This window comes from Oryzias melastigma, linkage group LG9 (genome assembly GCF_002922805.2).
Source record: "Oryzias melastigma strain HK-1 linkage group LG9, ASM292280v2, whole genome shotgun sequence".
NCBI lineage: Eukaryota > Metazoa > Chordata > Actinopteri > Beloniformes > Adrianichthyidae > Oryzias > Oryzias melastigma.
This window is the reverse complement of record NC_050520.1, coordinates 31,798,560-31,824,791: the sequence shown is the minus strand read 5'-3', so window position 1 is coordinate 31,824,791 and position 26,232 is coordinate 31,798,560. Positions and strand designations below refer to the sequence as shown.

Here is a 26,232-nt window from a genome sequence, read left to right as displayed (position 1 = left end):
CTGAAGTTCATGTGTAATTTCTAAGTCGATAGGCAATTTTCCGATCATTCCAACAGCAACAGTGCAGCTATTCTGGAATTTTGTGTTTTTATCTGAGAACCATCATTTGATTGGTGCTGTTGGCACAAAAATGAGAGAAAAAGTCACAGTTTTGAGAAAAAAACACTCCAAAATGTTCGATTTTGAAATATAGGATTTTTTAAAATCAAAATTAGGATGATTTAGTCCAGATTCCATATTATTTCTTTCTCTTATGAGGCGGATAAACAAAACTCACCACACAGTTGCTCCAGGTTTGGACCCTCTGTCACATTTTAGAACCCTTTGTAGTCCACATATCAAGAAGTTTAACCATCAATGCACTAGACGGGTCGCCAGTCTGTCGCAGGACCACAACCACACACTCACATTCACACCTAAGGACATTTTAGAGCTAAGTTTGTGACTTAATTGTGAGTAAGTTGTGTAAAAATAATTTCTGCTTTTAAGCATGTTATCGGTTGATCGAATGATTGATATTCATACTGTCTATTTTATAGTTTTGAAGTCAGGACTTACTTCCCCACTTATTTATCTGCTTTTCCAAGGTCGTTGCAGATGTTTGTCCTCCATGACTTTGTGCTCACACACAGCAGAAAGCTGCAGACATTCAAACTTAGCTTTTATTTGCTGACTGTGAGTTATTAAACTGCATTTGCCTGGAAGCATCTGGCTGTGACTTATAGCATTAAAGCATGTGACCATGTCATATCAACACTTGTGTTTGAATGTTGTATTTGAAGAAACACTTCTTTATGATGAATTTATCAATTTGGGAAGGACTCAAATAAGTTTTATTCATAAAAATCCTAATAAATAAAGGTAACACAAGTAGCTCTATTTAACTCGTTTTTAGAAGCTCAGAATAACCGTTGGTAACGACTCCAAAGTAACCTCAGAAATACGGAAAAACTAAAAGTTGTGCATAAATAAACATGCTTGAGAAATCACCAACTGCAAACCCTAGAGCCACTTTTTTTTATCACAAATGATAAAAAGGCTTATTTCTCTGCTTGTTGTGTATAACTTGTGCAGGGCGTCTATAAATAGGAGGCTTGGAAAGTGAGTGCTTTCATGTCATCAATAATTGTTTGCTTTTATAAAGTTGAAATTGCTGTTTCTGTGCTGCTTTCTTCACAGTGCACTTGTTTTCTCTTCTGTCTCTATTATTTCTTCTATATAAGGTCAACTGAGACGAGGCTTTTTTTTCACAAGTGAAACACAAGATGACAAAGAGCTCAGGAACAGAATTGAGCACTTTGAATTTTACAAGAGACAGACACCGCATAAAACAACAAAACCTAAATTGTGCTGCACTGTCAAAGATATGAAGGTTTTTTATCAACAAGATGAATCTGATCCTTCGGCGTGATTTTTTTCTTTTGCATTGCAAAAAAATCTAACATTTTGTGAGGAAATATAACTGCAAAGGGATCTAATTTTGGGCAAAACTGCGTTAATAAACAAGATTTTACTCCAGATCCCTTAAAATATGTATTTCACTGCTAATTCCTATTAATGTCTTTTGTTCAAAAGTTGCCCAGAATCTTGATCCGTAATTAACAATAGAGCACCAGTGTTTATGTTTTTGGATGTACTGTAACTTTTAAACCGTTAACATGATCAACATAATTCCAGTAAATTTTGAAGGAGAAAAGCGTCGCTTTTCTCCTTCAAAATTCATTAGAATTATGTGGATTGTGTAATGATTGAAAAGTTACAGTATGTTAAAGATTTTGTGTTTCAGCATCACCGACGACGCCTCAGGTGTTAAAGGGTTGAATACATGTTTTAGCTCTGATATTGCTCGCCATTTTTGTTGCATCTGTAATGTTAAGTTGATAACAGATGGGTGACAGGAAGTGGGGGTGGGCTTGCTCCGCACTAATGGTTCTGCCCACTAGTCAGTTTGTCATCGTGTTGTGCCTTTTGTCATTGTGCTTCGGCATTTGTCGTTGCGTTTCAGCATTTGTTGTCATGCTGTGGCTTTTTATTTCATGTTGTGGCTTTAGTCGTGCTTTGCCTTTTTGTCGTTATGCTTTGAATTTTGTCGTTATGCTTTGATTTTTGCCGTTGTGCTTTCGCATTTTTCGTCATATTGTGGCTTTTGTTATTGTGCTTCAGCTTTTTTCATTGTGCTTTGGCTTTTATTGTTGTGTTTCCGCATTTGTCGTCATATTGTGGCTTTTGTCATTGTGCTTCAGCTCTTTTCATTGCGTTTCCACTTATGTCATCGTGTTGTGGCTTTTGTTATTGTACTTCAAATGGATTGTTGGCGGTTTACAAGAACTGTGTCCTAAAAAAATCATTAATTTAAAAGTATTTTATTGTGTCTTAAAAAGTCATAATTAAAGACCACTGGGAACACTTGTAAACATTTAGCTTTTTGTACCACGAGAGCTAATGTTGTCCCTCAACAGATGTGTGGATGTAGCTCAGATCCACTCCATGAGAAAGGTCCACTTAGCCGCTAACACGTAGCACCAGCTCATTATTTTGACCCAAAGGCATGGCCTCACAAGCTGGCTCGCCTTTGCCTCCCCAGAGCCAAAATAGCAGGCTGATAGATACACAATGGGAGGTGGATGTGCACAAATGACCCAGAGATAGAAAGCACTCTCTGATGTGTGAGTGCAGAACCTCACTTAGTCAGTCTGGCCAACCTCCCTCCCTCTCTCCCCTCCTGGGGGGGGCAGTGGGTCTCCTGCCCCAGAGCAGCAGCTGGACAACATGCCGCTGATTATTGCAGTAACTGTTGGGGTGGAATTCACAGGTTTTTAGTAAGCAAACAGACATCAAAGAGCTGGTCTTTAGTTTGAGTTTGTTGCAGAAATCAATACGACTATTATTACCCACTCAGCTAAGGGGGAGAGGGGGCAACATTTTACAAGTTTAACAACTTTAACTTTAAGAGTCCGCACTAGCTACGTATTCTACTACAGGATGGTTTTTATATTTTTCGTGATGCTAGCAGTTTGGCTGAATCCAAATTCTTCCCCTAGCCCTACATTTAGCCCTCCGAACAGAGAGCTATGAAAAAAATACTGTCTTCAACATAACATAACATAACATTGGGCCATTAATAACAATAAAATAAAATGATCTGGAGGGCCGGATCCGGCCCCCGGGCCTTGACTTTAATACATGCAGCTTAAGGGGTTCAAGAAAATTACTGATATCCAAAGAAAGTTTAAAAAGTATTTTATGTATGTAAAATGTATGGATACACAATCCACGGATTGGCGGCCATTTTGTTGTAAAGTGTGAAATTTGGTAATTTTTCCTTTTTCGCACAAAAAGAAAACTTTTGTTTAAGCAATCGTCATTAAATTTCACACATGCCACCAGCAACCAGACTGTTGATGACAACTACAACCAAAATTGTGTTTTTACCTTCAACCACCATCTCTAATTATATTAAAAAAAATGTTTAATAACATCTAAAATTTTACTTCCCCCTAGGGATTTCGATGTGTCCTCCTAACTCCTCAAGCGAAATTGGGAAGCTACTTGGGGAAAAATGCTGCGAATAAAGTTTGTAGATTTTGAATGAAGTTAGCGTGGTGACTTCAATCATTTTCCAGAACAAGTCCTATTCCATCAGCCCGCCGTGCCTCTTCAGGAGAAGCAGATCTTCAATCTGAAAAGTGTTTCCAGGGTCCAGGGCCCTCACGTGTGGTTGTGCCCCTGGGCCACTACCCAGATGCCCATATTACTTTTGGGTTATTTCTCATTTAAGAGGAATCTGCTGGATGAGTGGCTAACAAGAATTTCAATTAGGCTAAACATAGGAAGTGTTCGGGGAATATGAATAATTTCTCGCAATAAAGTGGAGGAGTAATCAATTTTTGGAGAGTGACCGGAACAGTGATTAACACAGACACTTTCAAGGGAGACTAGATGATGAAAAAGATAATGAAGATTAAGAAGAAAACGTAGATGAAATTTAATCAGAGTTTAATTAAAGAAATTCTAGGGAAAAATCACATCACCACACAAGGGTTGGATGAGTTGCTGAATATTGACACAGTGACAAAGCTTGACATAACTTTGAGTTGCATGAATCTTTCATACAGCTCTGTGACTTATATTCTCCACCTCCAGATTTCTCTTCTTGATGAGTTTACACTCCATTTCTTCCTACTTATAGCTGCACTGGGTGCCTCCCATCCCTGATGATTGCAAATTATTGATTACTGTCAGCATTTGGTCTGTAGATGCTGCACGAGAACCATACATTCAAAAATGGGGGTCTCGGTGATTGATTCTTTTTGTGGGGGTGGGCTGGGAGAAGCCTGTTTCGCTTGCAGAGTCACGTCAAATCAGGACAAATGTGGAAACCGAGGAGCCGTTTGGAGAAAGAAACGAATAAAGAGTAAACTATGACAGCTGAAGAGCCTGAAGAATCAATCGGTTTTGTTGGATGCTCTTTCTATTAACAAATGGTCACTGAAGGTGTGGAAGAACAATAAATACACAAATCAAATAAATAAATGCTGTAAAACCTTTTGATCAACACAGAGGCTATAAAAATAAACAGAAAACTATTAACTTTCAAAGTGAATAGTTTCTTTTATAGTTTAAAATCACTTTTGTTTACTAATAGTTTCCAATTGTAGTATTTAATATTTCACTTTAAATGTTTCATTTAAACTTTTAAGGTCAAAATTAATAGAAATCGTAGCACCAGAGACCCACACATTTACTCTACAGTCATAACACAACTTTCTGGTGATTTCTTACCAAATTAATATTTTTTGTTTTATCTCCTTCAAGCACAAAACCTTTTTTTAATAAAAGCAATGGGTTATAAAATTGTCGTGTTTCCATTAGGCAAATTTATTATCACAACTCCAATTTGTGCAATTTCATGGTCAATGGATATGCAGCTAATGAAACATTTTAAAACAACAACTTTGGAAAATTAATTCAAATAAAGATTTTGAACCAATAAAGCTGCTGACTTTATGACATTTTTTTTAAATCGGTTTTTTGCTTCTCGCCACTGACGATGTGTTTTGTTTTACGGTGGCTGACACGGCTCACATAAATGCAAAAGACACAACACAACCAAAAAAAGCCAAAGCACAACAAATGCGGAAACGCAACGACAAAAGCCGAAGCGCAGGACAAAAGGCAAAGCACGAAGACAAAATCCACAATATGTGATAAAAAGCTGCAACACAACAACAAATGCAGAAACACAACGGCAAAAGCCAAAGTACAACGACAAATCCACAACATGACGACAAAAGCTGATACAAAACAACAGCCGAAGCACAACGACAAAAGCCGAAGCACAATGACAAAAGGCAAAGTACGACAACAGCTGAAGCACGATGACAAAAGCCACAACACGACATAATCCACAACATAAAAAAAACACAAAACAACAACAAATGCACAAACACAACTGCAAAAGTCAAAGTACAACGACAAATCCACAACATGACGACAAAAGCTGATGCAAAACAACAGCCGAAGCACAATGACAAAAGGCAAAGTACGACAACAGCTGAAGCACGACGACAAAAGCCACAACACAACGACATAATCCACAACATTAAAAAAAAACACAACACGACAACAAAAGTGGAACACAATGACAAAATCCACAACATAATGACAAAAGCCGAAACTCAACGACAAAAGCCGAAGCGCAGGACAAAAGGCAAAGCACGACAACAAAATCCCCAATATGTAATAAAAAGCTGCAACACAACAACAAATGCGTAAACACGCTGGCAAAAGGCAAAGCACAACAACAAATCCACAACATGACGACAAAAGCGGATACAAAACAACAAAAGCCGAAGCACAACGACAAAAGCCACAATATGACAAAAGTGGAAACACAACGACAAAAGCCACAGCTTAAAATAAAAAGCGACAACACGACAACATATGCGTAAACGCAACGACATAAGCAAAATAGTTAGTTTAGACAATAAAAAAAGATCCCCAGAGTTTATTTTATTTTTCCCCTTTTGGGTTAATGCTTAAAGTTTAATACTATTGAAGCACCAATAGCATGAAACTAAATGAAACTTAAAATAACAAAAAAAGGGAGTAAGTGAGTCACTTCTGTTGTGATGTCGCTTTTGTCATCGTGTTGTGGCTTTTGTCGTCATGCTTCGGTTGTTGTGCTTTGGCTTTTGTCGTCATGTTGTGGCTTTTGTCGTCATGTTGTGGCTTTTGTCATCGTGTTGTGGCTTTTGTCGTCATGCTTTGGTTGTTGTGCTTCGGCTTTTGTCATCGTGTTGTGGCTTTTGTCGTCATGCTTTGGCTTTTGTTGTTGTGTCTTTTGCATTTATGTGAGCTGTGTTGGCCACCATATTATTTCTCATGAACATAGTCTTATATCCAATATCTTTATTATTTTTTTTCTCAAATAACAGCAAAGTGAACAACCCACAATGACTGAGACAGCTTATTTTACTGCACTGTAAACATGGGTAAGATATAAATGAAAAGGAATTCTGAGCTTTCACATCATATAAATGCAATTAAGCAGTCATTCAGACATGAAAAATGATATAATAATGAAATATATGGAATTATTCTAAAAACCATGAGAAAATGAGCAGAACTCTGAGTCACATCAGGCCCTGTCAGCATATTTGTGTAAGCCTGTTCTGTATGAAGGTATATCCCTTTCATAAGTATGTTGTGGTTGTAAAATATTCATGCATGTAAATATGTTTTGCATTGGCAAACACAATTTGTGTGGAATAATGTTGTGCTTTTGGAAAAACAGTCCATCCCTTTGGAAGGAAGATTTGTGGATTTAAAAAAACTGTTGAAGCATGTGAGAAAAAGTAAAGTTTGACACACATATATAGTATTTTTCTGTTTTAAAACATAATTTTAGTCTTTATACATTTTGTAAAGATGTTTGTTTTTTTGTCCTTTAAATAATATGCCAAAAAAGGCCTAAAGAAAATCTTCCATCACTGTTGTTTTTTCTCTTGAATTCATTGCTTAAAAACCTCCAAAGCTCGAGTTTTGTGCCCAGGAGCTCAAGAGATTCTGAAGCAACCAGAAGAGGAGATTTCTGATTTCTCTTTATGAGTTTCTGCTGAAAGAAAGTTGTGATGGATAGCATGTGAACAGCTGTACGACATCAGGCCCTCTCACTGGTGTCTTTGTCGTTTGCAGTATTTCCTTAGAAATTCACCTCGGACGGGACTGCTGGCGTGGGAAGTAAGCCCGCCCCCACTTCCCATCATCTCTTGTTTTCACTCTCTCCTGATAGTTTACAGCACCCCACATAATGACAAGAATTATTGGAGCTACCCAACCGTACAGCTAAGAAGAAGAAAACAAAGACGTAAATGGATGTATTTTTTTATTCAAGTGGATTCATCAGAATGGAGCAGAGCAGGGAGCTTGTGTTCTGCTGATTGTAGCACCCACATCACAGATATGATCTTTTTAAACAGCATTCTTGTGTCTGCTCCTGATTCACAAGGATTTGACAAAAACATATTCTCAGAAAGGCAATTTGGGGATTCATTTTCTCTATACTCGTCCTCCATCGTCAGAAAAATGCCACAAGAAAACGTGAAAAACACCAACAGCATCATTTTTGATTGAGTTGGTTTTAAATCAGTTGCAATATAGGCTGCCCACTGTTAGGCCAATATACCATGTTCTAAGTTCTAAAAGGATTGATGTTTTCTTAAGACTTGGTTTAGTACACTGCCGCTTCATTCAATTCAGAATTAAATAGCACTTTGGGCCTTTTAAGAAGGTAGTAAAGTGCATTATCAGTATGTCTTTGCCATTTACTCTGGAATTTCTTTAAAATCTGAGAAATGTAAGACATGAAATATTTGCTCATGCATTCTTTATATTTTTGTAGCCATTTTTGTTTCTCTACATATTTGTTACTACATAAGTTTACTGTTAATTATATGTGTTTATACCTTTTTTTGTATTTTTGTGTTCAATTAAATCAACATTTATTCATTTATTATGGTAAGGAAACCTAATATCCAGCCACAAAAAAGGTGATTTTCAAACTTTTTTTAATGCCGTACAGCAAACCTTCAGCCGTATTACCTTCATACTGTGAACCAAAGATCTGATTCAATTTTCATGTAACCTAATTTTCCTTTTGAATTATTCATAGACGGACATGGACATTTCCTTTATTCATCCTTCTACAGAGGAGTAGGAGCAAATTTCACTTTAAATTACATTTTTTGCACCAGAACTTTACATTTAATTTAGTAAAAAAAAATATCTGCTATTATTAATAACCTTAATGTACACACAAGTTATCAGCAATTTCACTTCATCACATTGTTTAACTGGAAAATTTGTTATAACACAAGCAAAGAAATAAGTTTAATGGGGAAATAAGTTTATACACTTACTTTGGATATTCCCTTTTAAATAACTACTGTGTCATCAAACCTTAAGAAATCCATTCATCAAAAAACTTTTGGCAGGAGGAAAATTGATGAAGCCCAATACCTAATGCCACTGTTTCAAGCACAGTGATGTCTATCTGGTGTCAGAGTTTTGGGTTTTTCTATTGTTCATGCTCCACTAAGTCTAATGACATTCAGCTCACTAGTTTTCAAATAAACCTGCAGACATGCAACAGTCATTTTAAAGCTCCGCCCAGCCTCCAGCTCTCATTCATTTCACAAATCCTGTTTGTTATTTCATCTTTGTGCTGTGAATTTTATTTAAACACTGTTGTTAATATTTTGTTAGACAGGACCGGCCCTGAGCATAGGCGACCTAGGCGGCTGCCTATGGTGCCATCTGCTGGAGGGAGTACCAAATTGCCATTATTTATTTATTTATTTATTTACAGTTTAACACACCACTAATTTTGTGTAAAAATGTTAAAAGGGTAATAATGAAAATCATGAATAAAATATCTCCAAAGTTTGACATAATCAATCATTTTGCCCGGTGCACCCCCCCTTCTCCCCTCTCCTTACCTCTGTCGAAGCTAGATGAAGCGTAGGAGGAGGGGCGCGGTGTTATCTGTTAGATTTCATAGACATTTTGGTGTCCATATTTCTATTTGTGTAGTGAATTATCCAGACTTAAAAGTGTAATGTTTATATATAAAGCAGCAAGAACTTTTCAGTGCAGATCACTGTTTCAGTTCTCTGTGACAGAAGCTAAAAGCCTCAGCTCCCCGGCTGCTCTCTCTACTGCATTACACTGATTCATGCAGGAACTCTGATTAATTACCAGTTTTACTACTTGTAGTACCTGAAGATTCATTAATTATCATATTCCCCTTTTATGATCGATGATGCCTCCTTCCATGTGAAGTCATCAGTCTTCATTGAAGTGGCCTCCACTTAACTGCTGAAGGTTACTTCACTCTATGAACTGACTGCAGCCTGGCCTGTTTCAGTTTGTGTCGGTGCATTTCTCAAAACAGAATTCAACTTTGCAAAACATTTGGCAACACAGTGGCAGTTTCATGTTATTTTCCTCCAACAGCATATGCTTTTGAACACAAAGCATGTGACTAAATGCAAATCTCTTCAAAATGATCATTTTTTATCATTTATTTTGTTTTTATCATGCCTCTCAAAATTAACTATACTTGTACAGGCTGAATAGCCATTGTTTATACATCTAAAGACCTTTATTGAATTGCTTGCATACAAACTTGTAGAACATGTTAAATATTTTGTGTCTCTTTATGATGTTATCATGAAAATGTCCATAAAAAGCTTTTCAAAGGTGGACCTCATTGTACATGAAAAGATGAAAAAGAGGTCTGGGAACCATAAACTAATGACAAGCCTCTCCTTCACACTCAGTCACAGTTTAATCAAATGGGCCCTTACTTTACAAATTAGTTTACTGTAACCCCGGGTTCACTCTGCTCCAGTGTGGCAGCCGGTGTCTAAGTTCAAAAGTGCAAGAGGAACTCTCACTGCATCCAATCATGAAGGACAGGAGTGTCAAACTCAATCACACAAGGGGCCAAAATCCAAAACACACCTTAGATTACGGGTTGAACAGGATAAACATTTATTCAAGACTCTAAAACTACATTTTTAAAACTTTATAATGTAACTTTTTAACATAAGTATGAACTAGATGTATAGGATTACCTGCTATAATGCTAGTGTGAATGCTTTAAGCTGAATTTGGCTGCTGAAGATTCTAGTGCTGATAGCTGAAGATAGATGCTGAAAATAATAGCTAAAAACGCTAAAGCTAATAACTAAAATAACTTAAGTTAATAGTTGAACACACTGAAGCTGATAGCCACCTAAAACATTAGCTAAATGCCAAATTAGCCTAAAAAACTAAGAAAAAAAAACTTGGGTTAGCCAAAGCACTTAGAATGAAGCTGAAAAAATAGCTAAACTTAAAAATTTCCTAAAAAACTGAAAAAGCCTAAACTAGCCAAAACAGCTAGCGTGTAAATATTAGCCAAACTCTAAAACAGCTTAAAAAACCTCAAAAAGAATTGCCTAAATTAGCAAAAACAGCTAGCATGTAGCTGAAATATTAGCTAAACTCCAAAATAACCTAAAAAATCTTAGTAAATGCCAAAATAAAGTTAGCAGAATGCCACTTTTTAAAACTTGAAAACAGTATTTTTTTAACATAATTATGAATAATAAAAAGGCAGGAATATTATTTCAGAATAAATCAACTTAAACCTTAAATAACTTTTACTATTTTACTCTCCATAAAAATATATTTCGTCAAAATTATACAAGTTAGAAATGAACGCAAGATAACATCAGGCCATTAATAACAATAAAATAAAATGATGTGGAGGGCCGGATATAAGGGCCGGATCCGGCCCCCGGACCTTGACTTCGACACATGTGACTTCCCGTATACCCATGTACCTTTTGCTGGACACCAGGGCTGAGTCGGAGCACTTTTTGTGAGGTTGGGGCTATTAACTACCTAAACCTAAACTGGAAATCATGTGAGTAATGGAAAGTGCATCTGGTACATTTTTCCAAATAAAGCCTTTTTTCCGCTGTACTCGCAGTTTCCATCGTTTTGTAAACATGACGTTTTTGTGAGAACCAACCCCGGTCTCCCCTACTTGTTACACAACGGGCTTACGTGAAGAATGAAACGTTTGCGTCCAAAAGTGCCGCGGGAATTTCCCAGGAGGGAAACGGATATGAAGTGCATGCCGGCCCGTCAGTTATGCAACACACACAGCGAGCCAAAGACAGTCCATGGTTCTGCATCACTACCTGCTGAATACTGAGTGCCTGCATGGAGAAATGGCATCAGCTGACTCAGAAGCAGCTCTAAAACACTCTGATAATCCCAGTGGATAATTATCATTCGAAGCAGGTGGTTTTTTTTTCTTTGTTTTTTTTTTTACAAAGCATCATCAGAAGTGTTTTTGATGAGTATGGATTAGTAAGGGACATTCTTTAGCTGTGGGGGTGGGGCGGTGAGACGGGGGCTCTCCGTATTCACAGATGTATCTGGTTCCTAACACCCGCGAATGAGGCGGGGATTACTGTACCTCCTATAGAAATGACGGGTTATTACATAAACCAATATGAGTTTAGAGTTTTGCGAGGTCGGCAGCAGAGCCTGTGGCTGCAGCACCCCCCATCCATTAGCCAATGGGAGTCATCTGACGAAGCTAGACCATTTCGGCGGCCGCACAGGAGTAGTAACAGGAGACAGGATTGTAATGAAGAAATGTGGATATGAACTGTAGTGTTTTCTGTAAAAATGAGGCTGAAATGGAAATTTCTGAAATACCCATTAGAATCCAACAAGAGGATTCCTATGGACAATAATTACTTTTGAGGTTAAAGCTGTAAAACTATCTAATTTGATGGATAGGTTGGTGTTTTCTTTATTTCTAATTTCATTTGTTCATTCTTAAGTCATACAAATGAGGCAGACAAATGTCCAGCATTTCCCCAAAGTGTGAAAGGTTCCTTGTACAAAAAAAGGTCCAGATTCTCCTGATTCAAGTCCTGAGAAGTGACAGTGCCCAGACTTGACTCCAGTAAGAGCAGAGTCGGGGGTCCAATTTAAACTCAGTTTAGGATTTGGCCTGCTAAAGAAAGAACTAAAACAGACCACTTTCACCCAGATTAATGACAAGGAGGAGACAGACACATTTAAAGACTCTAAACCTTCCGTACTGACAGCGATTTTATCTTTGCACCAATGGACTGCATTTATAGGCGATCACTTTGATTTATTTTGACATTCTTTCAAGGTATTTTTGCTCTGGGAAACGGGACTCTGCATCACTTTTTTAAACATCCAAATCTGTGTGTGTGTGTGTACAAAAATAAATGATTAAACAAAATTTTACTTTTGATCTCATTTTCCAGCTTTACCTTATCTTTTCGATTAGCATATTGTTTGCCTAAAATAATAAACCTGCTATATTTAAGATATAATCAGAGAACAAGTCTCATTGGAATGCTGCCTGTAGTTACAGCAGGCGGAGTACTTGGCCAGCAGAATCATCTAGAGATAACAGCTCTTGTTTTCTTTAGAGTACCTTTCTTTCCTCCTAAGACCCGAGGCAGGTGGAGGGCAGATGAAAACTCCCCCTTAAATTGTTTTTGATGCAACTTGATACAGACACAGAGCACCACATTGGAGATTTGAAAGTTATTTCTGGCATGTACATATACATGAAATACATTTTGCTTTAAACCACATGTCAAAGTCTAGGGCCGAATCCGGCCCTCCATATCATTTCATTTTATTGTTATGAATGGCCTGATGTTATTTTACGCTTATTTCTAACTTGTATGACTATGACAAAATATATTTTTATGGAGAATAATGTATTGAAAGTTATTTTAAGTTAAGTTGATTTATTCTGGAATAATATTCCTGTCTTTTTATTTTTCATAATTATGTTAAAAAGTTACAGTTTTAAAGTTTTAAAAATTGTCATTCAGTGAGGTTTTTTGGACTATATTGGCATTTACTAAGACTTCTTTAGCCTATTTTGGAATTAAGCAAGTATTTCAGCTACATGCTAGCAGGGTAGGAGGCAGAAGATCATGACCAGGAGTAAACGCTCGGAGATGCAGGCAGGGTGGCACAAACAAAACTTCACAGAGAGTGAAGTGTGGAGCCAGGCTATATGCTGAGGAGGTGAGGAGGTGATGAGGTGATGGGAAACAGCTGATGATGATGAGTCCAGGTGAGGGCAGGTGGTGAGCTCAAAACTCTGGTGAGCGCTCCCTCTGGTGACTGGAGATGGTAGCAGCAGGTTGCTCCATGACACTTAGGTGTTTATTTTTATATTTTATTTTTTTTTGTATTTAGCAAATATTTTAGCTGTCTATGAGCTTCAGTATTTTCAGCTATCAGCTTCAGCGTTTTTAGCTATCAATTTTTTTTGATTGATTGGTTTATTTCAAGTGATCTCTCAACCTCAGAAATCACAGGTTTAATTCCTACTTTGTGCGTCCATGTGTTAAACTGTCCTTGGGCAAGACACTAAATCTCATATAGCTCTCCGTGGTCATAGGTTGGCAGCATAGCTGTCGTCAGTGTGTGTGCATTGGTGAATGGGACCATGACTGTTAAGCTACGTTGACCTGGACTCTGCAACAAGCGTTTAAGCAACCACTTCCGATTAAAAACTCTATGTAAACATGCCTAAATGCATGTTTCTGTCAGAATAATGGAATCGGACACTCAAGGAGGAGCACACTGATGTCTAAATCCATAGTTTATTGAAGTTCAGGTGGTATGAAAACGGTACTGCCAGAAACACCAGAGAGTCTCCAGAAAAAGTCTCATTTCCAGGAGAGTTGATTCTGGAGATACCAATGTGGAAACTGAGGGCATCGGAGAATCTTAGTTAAATCCAGACCAGGGTCATACACATTGAATCCAATCCAGATAAGGAACACACCAAGGGGGCAGACTTAACTCAACATCCAGAAGCAGAAAAAGGCTCAGCTCCAAAAGCCACGCCCCCTCAGAGGAGATTTTGGAAACAGAGGCTTCAGATCAACATGAAAAATAACTTTTTAAGACACTGAGGTTGTGGGATTTTGGTTAAAAACGTTATAATGATGGTTAAAACACTGTTGGGAACGTTGTTTTTGAATAAAAAAAAATGTCATAGGGGACTTTAAACAGTCCAGGATTCAGCTGTTCTGAATGAGCAATTAGTGTGCATGTGTGGCAAACTGACTATCAGTGACTCGAATGTGAGAATGACGAATGGGTTGCGTTCTTTTTACTGTAGCACGGAAGTACTAATTGTTTGAAAATTGATCTTAAAAGAGAAATTAATAATTTTGTTCAAGAACCTGAACACCCGGTGAACATAGAATAAAGCAAAGTAGAAATGTGCTGTATACTGTAAGTATACACTATTTATCATTTAACTAGAATAGTTTTACTGCTAACAAATCTGAAGATGTTTTTTTTCTTTTGTTTTGCTGCCTAAAAACACATAATTTGTGTATTGTTGGTGTTTGTTTGAGGTGGGGTCAGCAATACTCACATTTGTTTTATTTGCAGCCTTAGCCTATGTGATGCTACAACTTACGTAAAAAAAGACTTGCACAGCAGAGGGAGTGCAACATTTAATAGACAAGACAAAAATGTAGGATGTTGGCCAAAAGATAATCTAAAGTACATTTATTGGGAAGTAGCCAACTTTAGAAATAAACTAGAAAACCTGAAGCCATAACTTCAAAACAATCTTTAAACATGGAGTATAGGCTGAGTTAAGGTCTATGTTTTTCTTTTGAAATGTTCTTTTTTTAAATTCTTTTTGTCATCACAATACAATCATATAACTATTTCATTAATGAATGTGAAAGCCTCGCCTTTTGGCGCGGCTGTCTGTACTGGAAGAGAATGGTTCAGAGCACTCTGCAGATTATAGAGCCCCCCCGATTCACCTAAAATCCCGTCCATTGTTTATCCACTCCATAGCAGCAATAGGATATGTAGTTACTCAAGTTAGTACCTTTTTTCAAGATTAAAACACTTAAACACATCAAAATATTGCACTCATGATATTAAGCTGTTTATTTTTTAGATATATTGCAGTCAAATGAAAGATTGTGTTTAAATGTCTTTTTTTTGTGTCATCCTGAAAAAAAAAAGACATAAATGTTAGTGAATCACTCTGGACTGGGGGACATACTTATTTAACATGCAATTCCTCTCTTCCGCATATTTTTGGACCTGGCTCCATGACTGGAAGGCCACAGGCTCTGGTTTGTCATACGATTCCATTCTTGGCAGAACATTTGCATAACTGTGAGGCTATGTACAGAATTTCTGATTTGCATTTTCTCCATTTATAGTCTTATCAATCAACAGTAAAGGCAGCCAAAGTATGTCATCTTTTTCGCCTGTCGTTTGCTCTTTTATATTCAGTGTTAAAAAGGAGAATACTAAATGCATTAAAAATAGATATACCATAGCTTCGTCAGTTTGGATCTTGTGAGTCATTATTGCTCTTGGTTCATTTCCAATATTGGCACAACGCAACTTTGCAGCAAATGTGTTTCTTACAAGTGGTCAGTGTCAAATCTGTACATCTTTTCAATTTTTAAACCACTGTAATACATCTCCCTGACGGTTTATAAATCCGGGGGAACTACGTGGGCTTACACAATAGCCTTTCATGGGGAAAATTTTAATTTCCCTGTGTTGTAGTTGTATAATGACACTACATGGACAAATTTGCCCTTTTAATTGTTCCTCAGTAGAGATTATGACAGCTGTTTGTGTTTTTGAGGAACGCTTAAGTGTTCAGTATGGGATAAGAACCCGTTGGTGGTTGCCATAATGAAAAAGAAAACAAACAAAAAAACCTGCTGTGACGTTGTATCTTGTTTGAAGCTATGGCTAAATGAGTCTCCGAGGCATAGGTGGTTCTGAGAAAATGTTGATCGTGCTGCTGAAGATAAATGATCAGGCTGTTGGTCAGGCTCTGAGTGAGCATTATACTATAATTGTGTGCCACTTCAACACTCTTGCATGAAATAGCAGCTCATATCTCTTGAATGATGGTTGTTCTGTTTGTTGCAGTCTCTGTAAAAGTCGGTGTGAATGCAGCTTTTCTTAACCATATATATATATATATATATATATATAACAGTGCTCTGTTTTCTTCACTGTCTCTTTTCTTCTGTCTGACCTTCAAACCTCTCGCAGCTTATCCAATGTATTGCTTGTTTTCAAATAGAGACGCAGAAAACTTGATTTTTGTTGTAAAAAAAACATTTGCAGCTGCCTATTTGGCTAGATGTTCTACTGGCAAATGGAAAAACTGGGGTTTGCTTCCCAGGGGTTTTGATGAGTTTAAACCATTGTGGGTCGTTGCGCAAGACCTTTCACACTACTGCCTAATTCCTTGTTTCCACTAAGCATTCGGTCTGGTACAGTCCGGCTCGATCCGGTATTATTTCCATTATAAAATGGACCTATTAAACTAGTGGTGTAACGGATCTCAAAACTCACCGTTCGGTTTAAGCGCCATGGTTTGGATCATATTTCAGATCAGAAAAAAACATTTAAAAAAACAACAGGAAAAAACAAGAAGATCAGACCCTAAAATTTGTTTTTTGAAAAGCGTTAAAACATATATTTGAGAAAACATATATAAAATACTCCAAAGCATAAGTATACACTCACACATCCTTGAAATTTGAACATAAACAAAAATGTAAAAACATGTAGTTTCTGATTACATTTACGTGTCTGGAGATCCCCCCCATGTTCAAATTAAATCTTAAATGAAAAAGTTAAAATTAAACTTTCACTATTTTTTTGTATTAATCGTAGTATTGAAATGAACTGTGGGAACATTTAAATATTTCCTGATGACTTTTGATCCTTTTGAATTGCCATACTGCCTTCTCCTGACTCCACCTCCCTGTATCGGAGCAGTGACTGCAGGACAGCTAATGTCGCCCACCGGGAGATCTGAATCCACGTGATCCGCGGTACACGTGTGCCGCGAACTGTGGCTAGTGATCCATACAGGCCACAGATTATCAGTGATCCATTTACACCCCTACATTAAACAGTTCCGACCCAAACCTCTTGGGGCCCCCATCTGTCATAGGTCCATAGAAAAATAGAACAGGACGGTTGGGGCGGAGCCGCTGTTGCCACCCCCTGATTGGCAAAAAATTGATGACGACATTAGAGAGCACCAATATAGCGCTAAGCTAGCATTTCCATTTTCCTCTTTTTGGCGGTATTCTTCTTAGCCATTCGCAATCTATTTTCAAACAACATTAAATTCTTGTTATACACGATGTACCAGAAATAAAGCAAGAAAAAGACGAGCTGCTGGATGACCTCCATTGTTGTTGCTGTTCTAGTCGTCGCACTACAATGACGCAATGACACGCTAGCGGTCTGTACCACGCATCCATCATGAAAACAAACCGCTCAGTGGAAGCGAGGCTTAACTGAGTGGAAACACTCCCCAGAGTTAACTGATCCGTCTCGTAGTTCTCCTGACCGAACCCGACCACTCCGTGGAAATGAGGCAACTATGCATCCACAAGGGTGCCCAGGTCTGGGTCTCTCTGTGCCTGTAAAATGGGTTGCGTCAGGAAGGGCATCTAGCATAAAAAAACTCTGCCAAACCACCTGTAAGGATCATTTAAAGCTATTTTGTTGTGATGACCCCTGACGGGATGTGCTGAATGATCAGGAAACACAGGCTGGAGTTCAGGAGTAGACCAACCTATTACCCAAGCTGTAGCCACAGAGGTAGTCATAAAACTGCTTGGAGACAAGGCAGTGGGGTGTAAGAGGTTTACCCAAAGACCCTTAAGTCTGAGGTTATTGTAGGTCTGTGTTGCAGCATTACATGGAAGTCGGGGACAAGTGAGGACAGATAGGGACCACAGAGAGTCCAGTTTGACTATGCTTTTGGGAAAATGTCATCAAGAAAGGACAGGATTCTGGATACAGCAACTGAAATGAGTTTCCTCCCCTGGTGAGGTGCTCCGCCACTTGGGAGAAGCTTACAGTAGTTCCTTTATTGGGAGAAGTCATTTGAGGGGGCTGAGGTAACTCTTTCAGATGCCTCCTCAACATCTTGGAAAAGTATTCTGGTCATGTTCCACTGAAAGGAGGCTCCAGAGAAGACCTAGGATACTGGAGGGACATTTCTTTCCTGGGCTGACGGCTCCTTAATGTTCCTCCTGAAGGACTGGTGGGAACGGTGGCATCTCTGCTTAGACTATTGCCTCTGGGATCCGGCAGTAGAAGATGTCAATGAACAGATAAATAATATAATATAGAACAACTAATCCATGTATGAGGAAAAGGTGGTTCATTTTCTGCCTTGCTGTTGTGCAAATTATTTTACTGATCTAATTATGGCACCTCCAACCTATAAACCTCTGACATATAATCTAAAAAAACAGCAAATGAGTCACTAAAATGAATCCAGCACCTGAATCAACCTATATCAATAAAGCTGCAGTTTGTTTCATAGTGCTGTTTAAATTGGGACTCATACCGCTTGGCTATTTCATGATAACCAGTGAGCACCACTGCTGATAGCAGACATATTTGAATTTATACCAACAATGGTAAAATGATGGAATTCTCATAGCATTTTTGCAGACTAAATGTTAATGGATAATGGATAATTGTTGGGAGTCTTGGTATGAATCCACCACACCAACCAGAACCAGTGAAGTCAGATGAATGTTTTGGCAGCCTTTCACAGCCTCACCTGCTAATTAGCCACAGCTGTAAAGCTAATCATCCACAGTGTATTTAAGTGTCTGGTCTTCTGTTCATTCTTGTCAGGTCATCTGCTCTTATCACCTTTTCGGTTTCGCTCTCGTTTCACAGTTTCTTCATGCCCTTCAAGCTAACAGTAATAGAGCAAAGAAAAGCAATATTAGAGATATCAGATTTTCCTAAGGAACTCCTTAGATCTCTTGTCAGTCTTTGCTCTCTGGTTTTCTATGAATATGTTGATAAAGTGTTTTATTTATTTTTTTAATCACACATTAGTTTTTCTTCTCTTTAGCACAGTTAAAAAAAACTCCTTTACACCCTAAGAGGAGAGCTGTCAGTTAGTTTACCTGTTGCCTAAACCAGATGAGGACAAGTCTGTTCTAGATCTAGGGCGAGGTGCGGGGAAAATAAAATGTTAATTTTCAAAAATTAAATTGTCTAAAACGTATTTACTAATATGTATTTGTAGATTCCAATTATTTTAGTAAATATTTCAGGAGAATGATATTTTAATCTTAAGCTGCAGCTGCAAAGAACATTAAAGCAGCAATGACAGCATTTTCATAGAATAATATAAAAAATCTACAAGATAGGGGTTTTGTTTTATTCCCCTGCTACAGATAATGCTGCTGACGCCACAGAATTTCGGATGATTAATCATTCATTCCCAGCATCTGTAAACCCAACGCTAGAACAGGGAAGCAGCTCCACCACTAACACAAGCTGAAAGAGCTCCTGAAGTCTCTGCTTTCTGCTGTTTATCCTCCCAAATCTGAACAGGAAACAAAGCTGCTACCAGCTGATTACATAGCTGTGGAGGAGAGTGGCATTACTGATTAATTTATAGTCTTCTTTTTTCCTGAGCTCTTTCTCGGAGGGCCGCGCTGATCCTGAAATGTTTTGCGCCGTCCCATCAGTCCTGCTGTGACCTGGGGGGTGCTGGATGTAAGTGAACAGAAGTGGTGCGACTCAGAGTGCTTTTTTTTTCTTTTTTTTTTTGGCTATGAGTTAATGTTTGTCTCAAGAGAGTGACACTAAATGCACAAAGTGGAAAGAAACTGCAAGCTGAAAGCCATTCTGCTGGTTCGGAAAGATGCTCACGACACCGTGACTGGCAACCAAAACTAAAGTCTTAGTGACTCAGCTTGAATGTAGTTTTGCTATTTTATAAAAAGAAAAACATGTTTTAAAACCCGACTACATGAAGGCTCTTAGAATGTGTTATCTCTTCTCTGACTGAATAGCCACAGGTGCATGCTTTGTCATGCAAGTGATTCTTAATGTATATATTTTTCACTATTCATGCAAACTTCCGCCTGTTAAAATTGTTGCTTAGCGTTATTAAATTGCACATTGTGATAAGTCGTGACTTTGCAGTAGAAAGTGATAACAGTATGTAGTATTGTATGGTTATATCGTAGAGTGAGAGATGTGGAGAGAGGATGGGTGAATAGCAATCTTTGTGGTTTGGGGCAGACCACTTTTTCATCTGTTTAGAAGAGCTTTGACTTAAATGCCATTTTGTTAATATGTCTGCTGTTGGTGATGAATGTACTCAGTAACTCAGAAGATTCAAGGTCGTTTACTCAAACAGTAAACTCATGATAATCCCCTTACTGCCTGACATTCCAATGGATAGAGCAGAAAGGGACAGTGAGAACATCACAAATGCTAAGCTAACTGCTACCATTTCCATCTTTTATTATGGAACAGCCCTTAAGGTAGGTTGATTGATTGCCCTCTAGGAAGTTGTATAAAAAAAGGGGGCAGTTAAAGTTTTGTTTCCCATTCTGGCTTGAGTAAATTCAAGTAGAAATGGTAAACCTGCAGACCTAGCTGTGTAGAACAGTGATTCCAACCTTCACATCAGTACCGGGTACTGGTACTGCAGCACCAAATTACCCACAGGTCTGTGGCGCCAAATTACCGTTTCATGCCAAGGTGCAGACAATTATTTAAAAAAAAATGCTTTAGATTATTTCCCTTTTTGCTTATTATCTGATTTTGAATCAAAATTTATTTTGAAAAACTATCAGATCTATGATTTACTCTTGTGTATTCACATCTTAAATACATCCACTACTATCTAAAAGTAGCGGCTCTGACGGATCTTTGACTTTAAACCTGCATTTATAGACAAAACCAGTATACTACTGACGTTAGCTTGGTGTTTGCTTGGCGTTAGCTGGTTGTTACCCTCTACTTTGTTTTTTAATGGAAAATCTATTTCAGAAATTGAGACTGGCTGCAAAATATTTTACGGAGGATAAAAATTCAATGAAATATAGTTGTTTAAAACTCATATAAACTTATCAAAGAGCAAAGCTAACTCAGGCAGGTGTCTACTAAGAAAGTTTAGCACAGAAAATACTCCTGTAAGAAACACACAATGAATCAATATTTAATTAAAAAAAAACAATTTATGAGGAATCTTCATGGCCTGAAAAATAATCTCAGCCTGAATTGAGTTCTCAGTGTTATAATGGGATTTTATTAAATTAAAAAAAAGTAATGTTGTCTGTATTGAATTTTTACTAATCAGAAACAACTTCTGCAAATCAACAATTCTTTCATCTATAGACAGTTTCAAATAAAATTTAATAAGGCAGCATTTTAATTTGGAAAACTGATTTCTTGGAAACTGAAAGATTTTTTAAAAATGAACGCCAACTTTGGCCCCGTTCGGACCAGTCCATGAAAATATTGTCTGACATTCAGCCGGTCTGTGGCCTAAAAATGTTAGGAATAACTGATTTAGAACACTGAATCAATACCAGTTATGGCAACTAACACAACTATCTTCTTAATGCTATTTTTAAGAGATTTTTGTTAAATATGCTGCAGAATCCTGTCATAAAAACTGTGTCTATTAATGCTGCTGCTGTGCAATAAGGTCCACTCCCTTAATTCATATACTGTAACATCACTTGAAGAAGGGAAATGAGAACAGTCCTTTGGCTGCTTTCACCAGACGCTTGAATAGTTTTTCCTAGTTAATCCTCTCTAAAAAGCAGGGGGACCATGAGCACATTCAGAATGCTACTTCTATCAAAACTTGTTCATTGGGTCCATCACAAAAGGTTGGCTACTTTATTTTCTGCACTATATTCCTCTCTGGGTTTTACAGTCTAATGTCAATGAATGGTTTATTTTCATACTCATGTCATATGTAAAGTGCATTGACATATAAGGCCCATTAAGCAAGACAAAAGAGTCAGAGATATGCTACATGTTAGCGTATCTCCGATTGATACCGCTAAAGCAAACACTGTTACTGTGACTATACTAACTCCTATTCTTGTTAGTAACACATACAAAAAAAAGAAATAAAAACAGTCCGACACTGCTAAACGTTAGCCACATTAGCGTTTTCACAATAACACAGTACCAAACATTTTCACAATGTTGTGTACCTCCAAAATCACTTTCAACACCAGTGAACAGAACCTGAATTAATCCATAAAAAGGCACCTCGGATGATAAGTTCCATTCTTTTTTAATTAAGGCTTTTAAGTAGTGCTGGATGATATGATGATACATATCGTGTAGGCGATAGAAAAGTGTCTTTTGTGCCATTTCTCTTCTATCGTTTCTATCACTTTTGTTTATTTTTATTGCTGAACTTCTGTGCAAAAATGGGTTTTCCTTCTAGGAAACTTGAAACTGTTGTGTACTTTGGAAAAATGTTTCTCACTTGTGACAATTGAGTTACAAGTTACTTGAAAAAATAAATTCATAAAAAACTAATGACATTTTTTTAAGTTTTTCAGAGAAAACCTGAAAGCATCCTTTATTGTTATATATCGTGATATATATCGTCATTGTTATATAAAATTTCATAATCATATACAATTTTGTTCTATATTGCCCAGCACTACTTTTAAGTGCAGATTAGTGTATCTGACCTCAACATGAATGGTTATGTGAAACGATTGAACACAACATTCCATCTTTTATACTGCCTTCAACTGTGTGAACAAGGGAAAGAGAAAGTTGCTTATTCAGCAAAACAAAAGACTAAAGTTAAAGTTCCTCCATTTTATTCATTTTCCTGTTCCTGGGTTCTGTTCATTCCTCTCCTATCCATTATTTACAACACCTGTAGCCTAAAGGTGAAAAAGTGTGAGTGGGAAGTCGTCCCAAACCACAGCAGCTATAATTTATTTACTAATCCAAAGAGCATGAAGTAGAAAACCAGACAAATACTTTTCAGGTTTTTGTATGTCTGCAACATTTGATCACTTACTGCAATAAAAAACAAAAACAAAATTAAAATCTGCTTAGAATCATTTACTTTCTCTCTAAGATACTCCACTAGTATTTATCAGACATGTCAAAGTCGAGGCCCTCCAGATCTTTTCATTTTATTGTTATTAATTTAATGGTCCAATGTTATCTTGCGTTCATTTTTAACTTGTTTGATTTTGACAAAATATATATTTTTTGGAGAGTAAAATATTGAAAGTTATTTAAGGTTTAAGTTGATTTATTATTTTTATTATTCGTAATTATGTTAAAAAGTTATGTTTTTAAAAAATTTGCATTCTACTAGCTTTTTGGCCTATTTTGGAGTTTAGCTATTTTTTCAGCTACATGCTAGCTGTTTTGGCTAACCTAAGTTATTTAATTATTTAAGCTTTAAGGCTACTTTGGGATTTAGCTAATATTTTATCTGGTTATCAGCTTCAGTGTTTTTAACTATCAATTTCAGCATCTTCAGCTATCAGCACTAGCATCTCCAAATTCAGCTTACATCATTCACACTAGCATTATTGCAGGCAATGTTATATTTCTAGTTTATAATTAAGTTAAAAAGTTATGGCTTTAAAGTTTTAAAAATCTAGTTTTAGAGTGTTCAATAAATGTTTATCCTGTTCCACCTGTGATCTGAAGTGTGTTTTTGATTATGGCTCCCTGTTATATTGAGTTTGACTGCCCTAATTTATCAGGTTGTTTGAAATCTTGTTGCAGCCCGTTGCTTTTTCCCCCTTCTAGAATTTTTAGAATAGCTAAAATAAACCACAATAAACCTTTTTTTATTTAATTTTTATTTTTGTTTAATTAATTTTTTTTATTTTTTTTTATGTATTTTTTTGTTTATTGTCAGTCTAAGCAAGTTACACAAATTTTCTGCAACAAACTACTGAACTCAGCTATCATCTTTCCTGCTCCTCCAGATGAATACGTCCCCTATTAATGGGGAGAGTTGAGCCTGACTGCTTTCAAATATGAAACGTGATGCCATGATGGGAGCAGAGCTGAATTAGTAATAGACGGCAGAGACGGTCCAGGTGTTGCACTGTAGTCCTTTGTAGCTCCTTTGAATATCTGTTTACTCCAACACGCATCACAAAGGCCACACGTCTTTTAGAAATGACTCGAGAAAAGCTGTCAGTGTAATCCCTTGTTAGTCTTTTATTTATTTATAGTCACTTGTAATTTTGGTTCCATCCCTTAAGCTTTTAATACAGTTTTGGCTTTGTGCCTGAAGTCTTTGTTGGGTGTTTTGCACAAAGCAGTTTAGCATCTGTCGCTAAATGCTCCAAGTAATGAAATATTAATTGGCAACATTGCCACTAAGAAATTGATATTAAATTGATTGTTTTGCTTGATGAAGTGTGTTGAGTTGCGTGCTTTTTCGCTCACTTTTCAGGCACAACTCCATAATGCCGTTCCAGTTTTCCCTCCTTCCTGTTCTCCTCGCCGTCTCATCTCGTCTGTGTTTGTCTCTTTCTCCAGATGAAGTCAACAGAAGTGGATCAAGGGCTTTTCACAGACAGCTACTGCAAAGTGTGCAGTGCTCAGCTCATCTCGGAGTCCCAGAGGGTTGCCCATTATGAGGTGAAGTCACCCCCCAAACGTTACATCACTCAGGCCCGATGCACTACACTGCTCCTAATGTCTCACGTGACGCTGCTGGAGCGCTGCCTCCAGAGACCCGAGGCTGATCTCAGCACCTGAAGCCTGCAGCTGTCAGGAAACGCACAACACACCTGTGTTCTCTCTTATTTTCTCATTAGATCTCACTTGAGAAGAGGGCTGCAAATTAGGGATATTTTTGGAGTAGAAGTGAAGTGTTGGCATTTTACCTCAAATCATGATTTAAACTGTATCATTTTCTAAGATCCAGCAGTGTCATGACATTTTGACCCTAATATAATTCCTTTTTGACAGTGTAATCACATGAGCGAAGCTATTGATGAAAACCATTGCAGGGCAAAGGTCAGAGGAGGCTTTTAGATCGAAGAACTATCTGCTGTCTGAAGACAAATAGGTAATCTATCAGTGTGAGCAGCTGCAGGTTTGCATTTGATTCGGGTGAATCATCTGTATTTTTACAACTCCTGGGGCTGTTTGCCAGCTAATACAGCATGAGAGCAGTGAACTGGTCCAGTTGAAGGTGGTAAATCCGAGTAAAAGTGGTGCAAAAGTAAGTCTTGAACTGTAGGATCTGCCACTAACGATTAATCTCTGATCATTTTTTTCGATTAGTCTACTAATCGGGTCGTGCGTCGACTGGATGTAAAACACACATCTAAACCATCATTAGCTTTAAACTTGAAGTTATAAGCTTAAAGCTATATGCTAAGTAAAAATAAAAACATGTGTTTATTAAACCTTTAATGAATCATGCAGCTTTTCTCCTTCATTTGCTTCTAGCATTAAAACAAGACTTTAATCAAATGAGGTTGGAAATCTGAATCAACAAAAAAAGCAAAATAAAAGCCTCCAATTGTTTTTTTTAAAGCTTTAAAGTATAGACTTAATTAAAAAAAACATATATTATCAATCTAAAGCTTTATATGACACAGAACGGTTGTCCAACCCATTTTGGTTTAGGGAATACATTTGACCCGTCTGATCTGAAGTGGGCCGGACCATCATAACATAAAAGTAAAGTAACTCATGGTCTACTTGTTATCTGTAGCTTTATTTTTGTTTCGTTTTTTTCTCAGTTGGAAAAAATGCCTCAGAAAACCTAGTAGCCTAATCACTTATTATTTTGATTAATATTATTTTGACAACAACATCTTGGTAATTTGGTGTCACACCTGATCAGTTTTAAAGCAACTTAACAGCAGTGAGGGTGGCTGGGAACCTAACTGCATCTTACCCAGACACGCCTGCAAAGAAATGATATTTTTATTTCTTGATATGTCAATTTTTTTCCTTAATTTGCTTTCCCTAGCGGCGGAATTGCAGATTGCAGTCTTTTCTTTAAAGAACCATTACTCGCCACAGGACTGGGCTAAAAACTTGTTTGTTTTCACTAAACATCCTTATTGTTTTTTTTCTCGTCATAACTGAGCCGGATTAAGCTATCTGGTGGGCCAGGGGTTTCTCAAGCTTTGGAATTCAGTTGTTTTATTTTATTTTTTAACCATTTCTGTCTAAATTAAAGAAAATGGAGACGCACTGTGATACCAACCCCCCCCCAAAAAATGTTTTTTGGTGTTTTTTACATGGTTTTGTGGCATTTTCTGA

The 26,232-nt window shown here is 37.4% G+C and overlaps 1 protein-coding gene across 1 annotated transcript in view; it reads left to right on the top strand.

Annotated features, from left to right (window-relative positions):
* Positions 1–26,232, top strand: part of zmat4a (zinc finger, matrin-type 4a) — a 162,613-nt gene that overhangs the window by 3,448 nt on the left and 132,933 nt on the right. Inside the window, exon 2 of the mRNA XM_024276052.2 lies at positions 24,487–24,588. Within this exon, the coding sequence (XP_024131820.2) occupies positions 24,487–24,588 (102 nt within the window). The remainder of the gene's footprint in view (positions 1–24,486; positions 24,589–26,232) is intronic.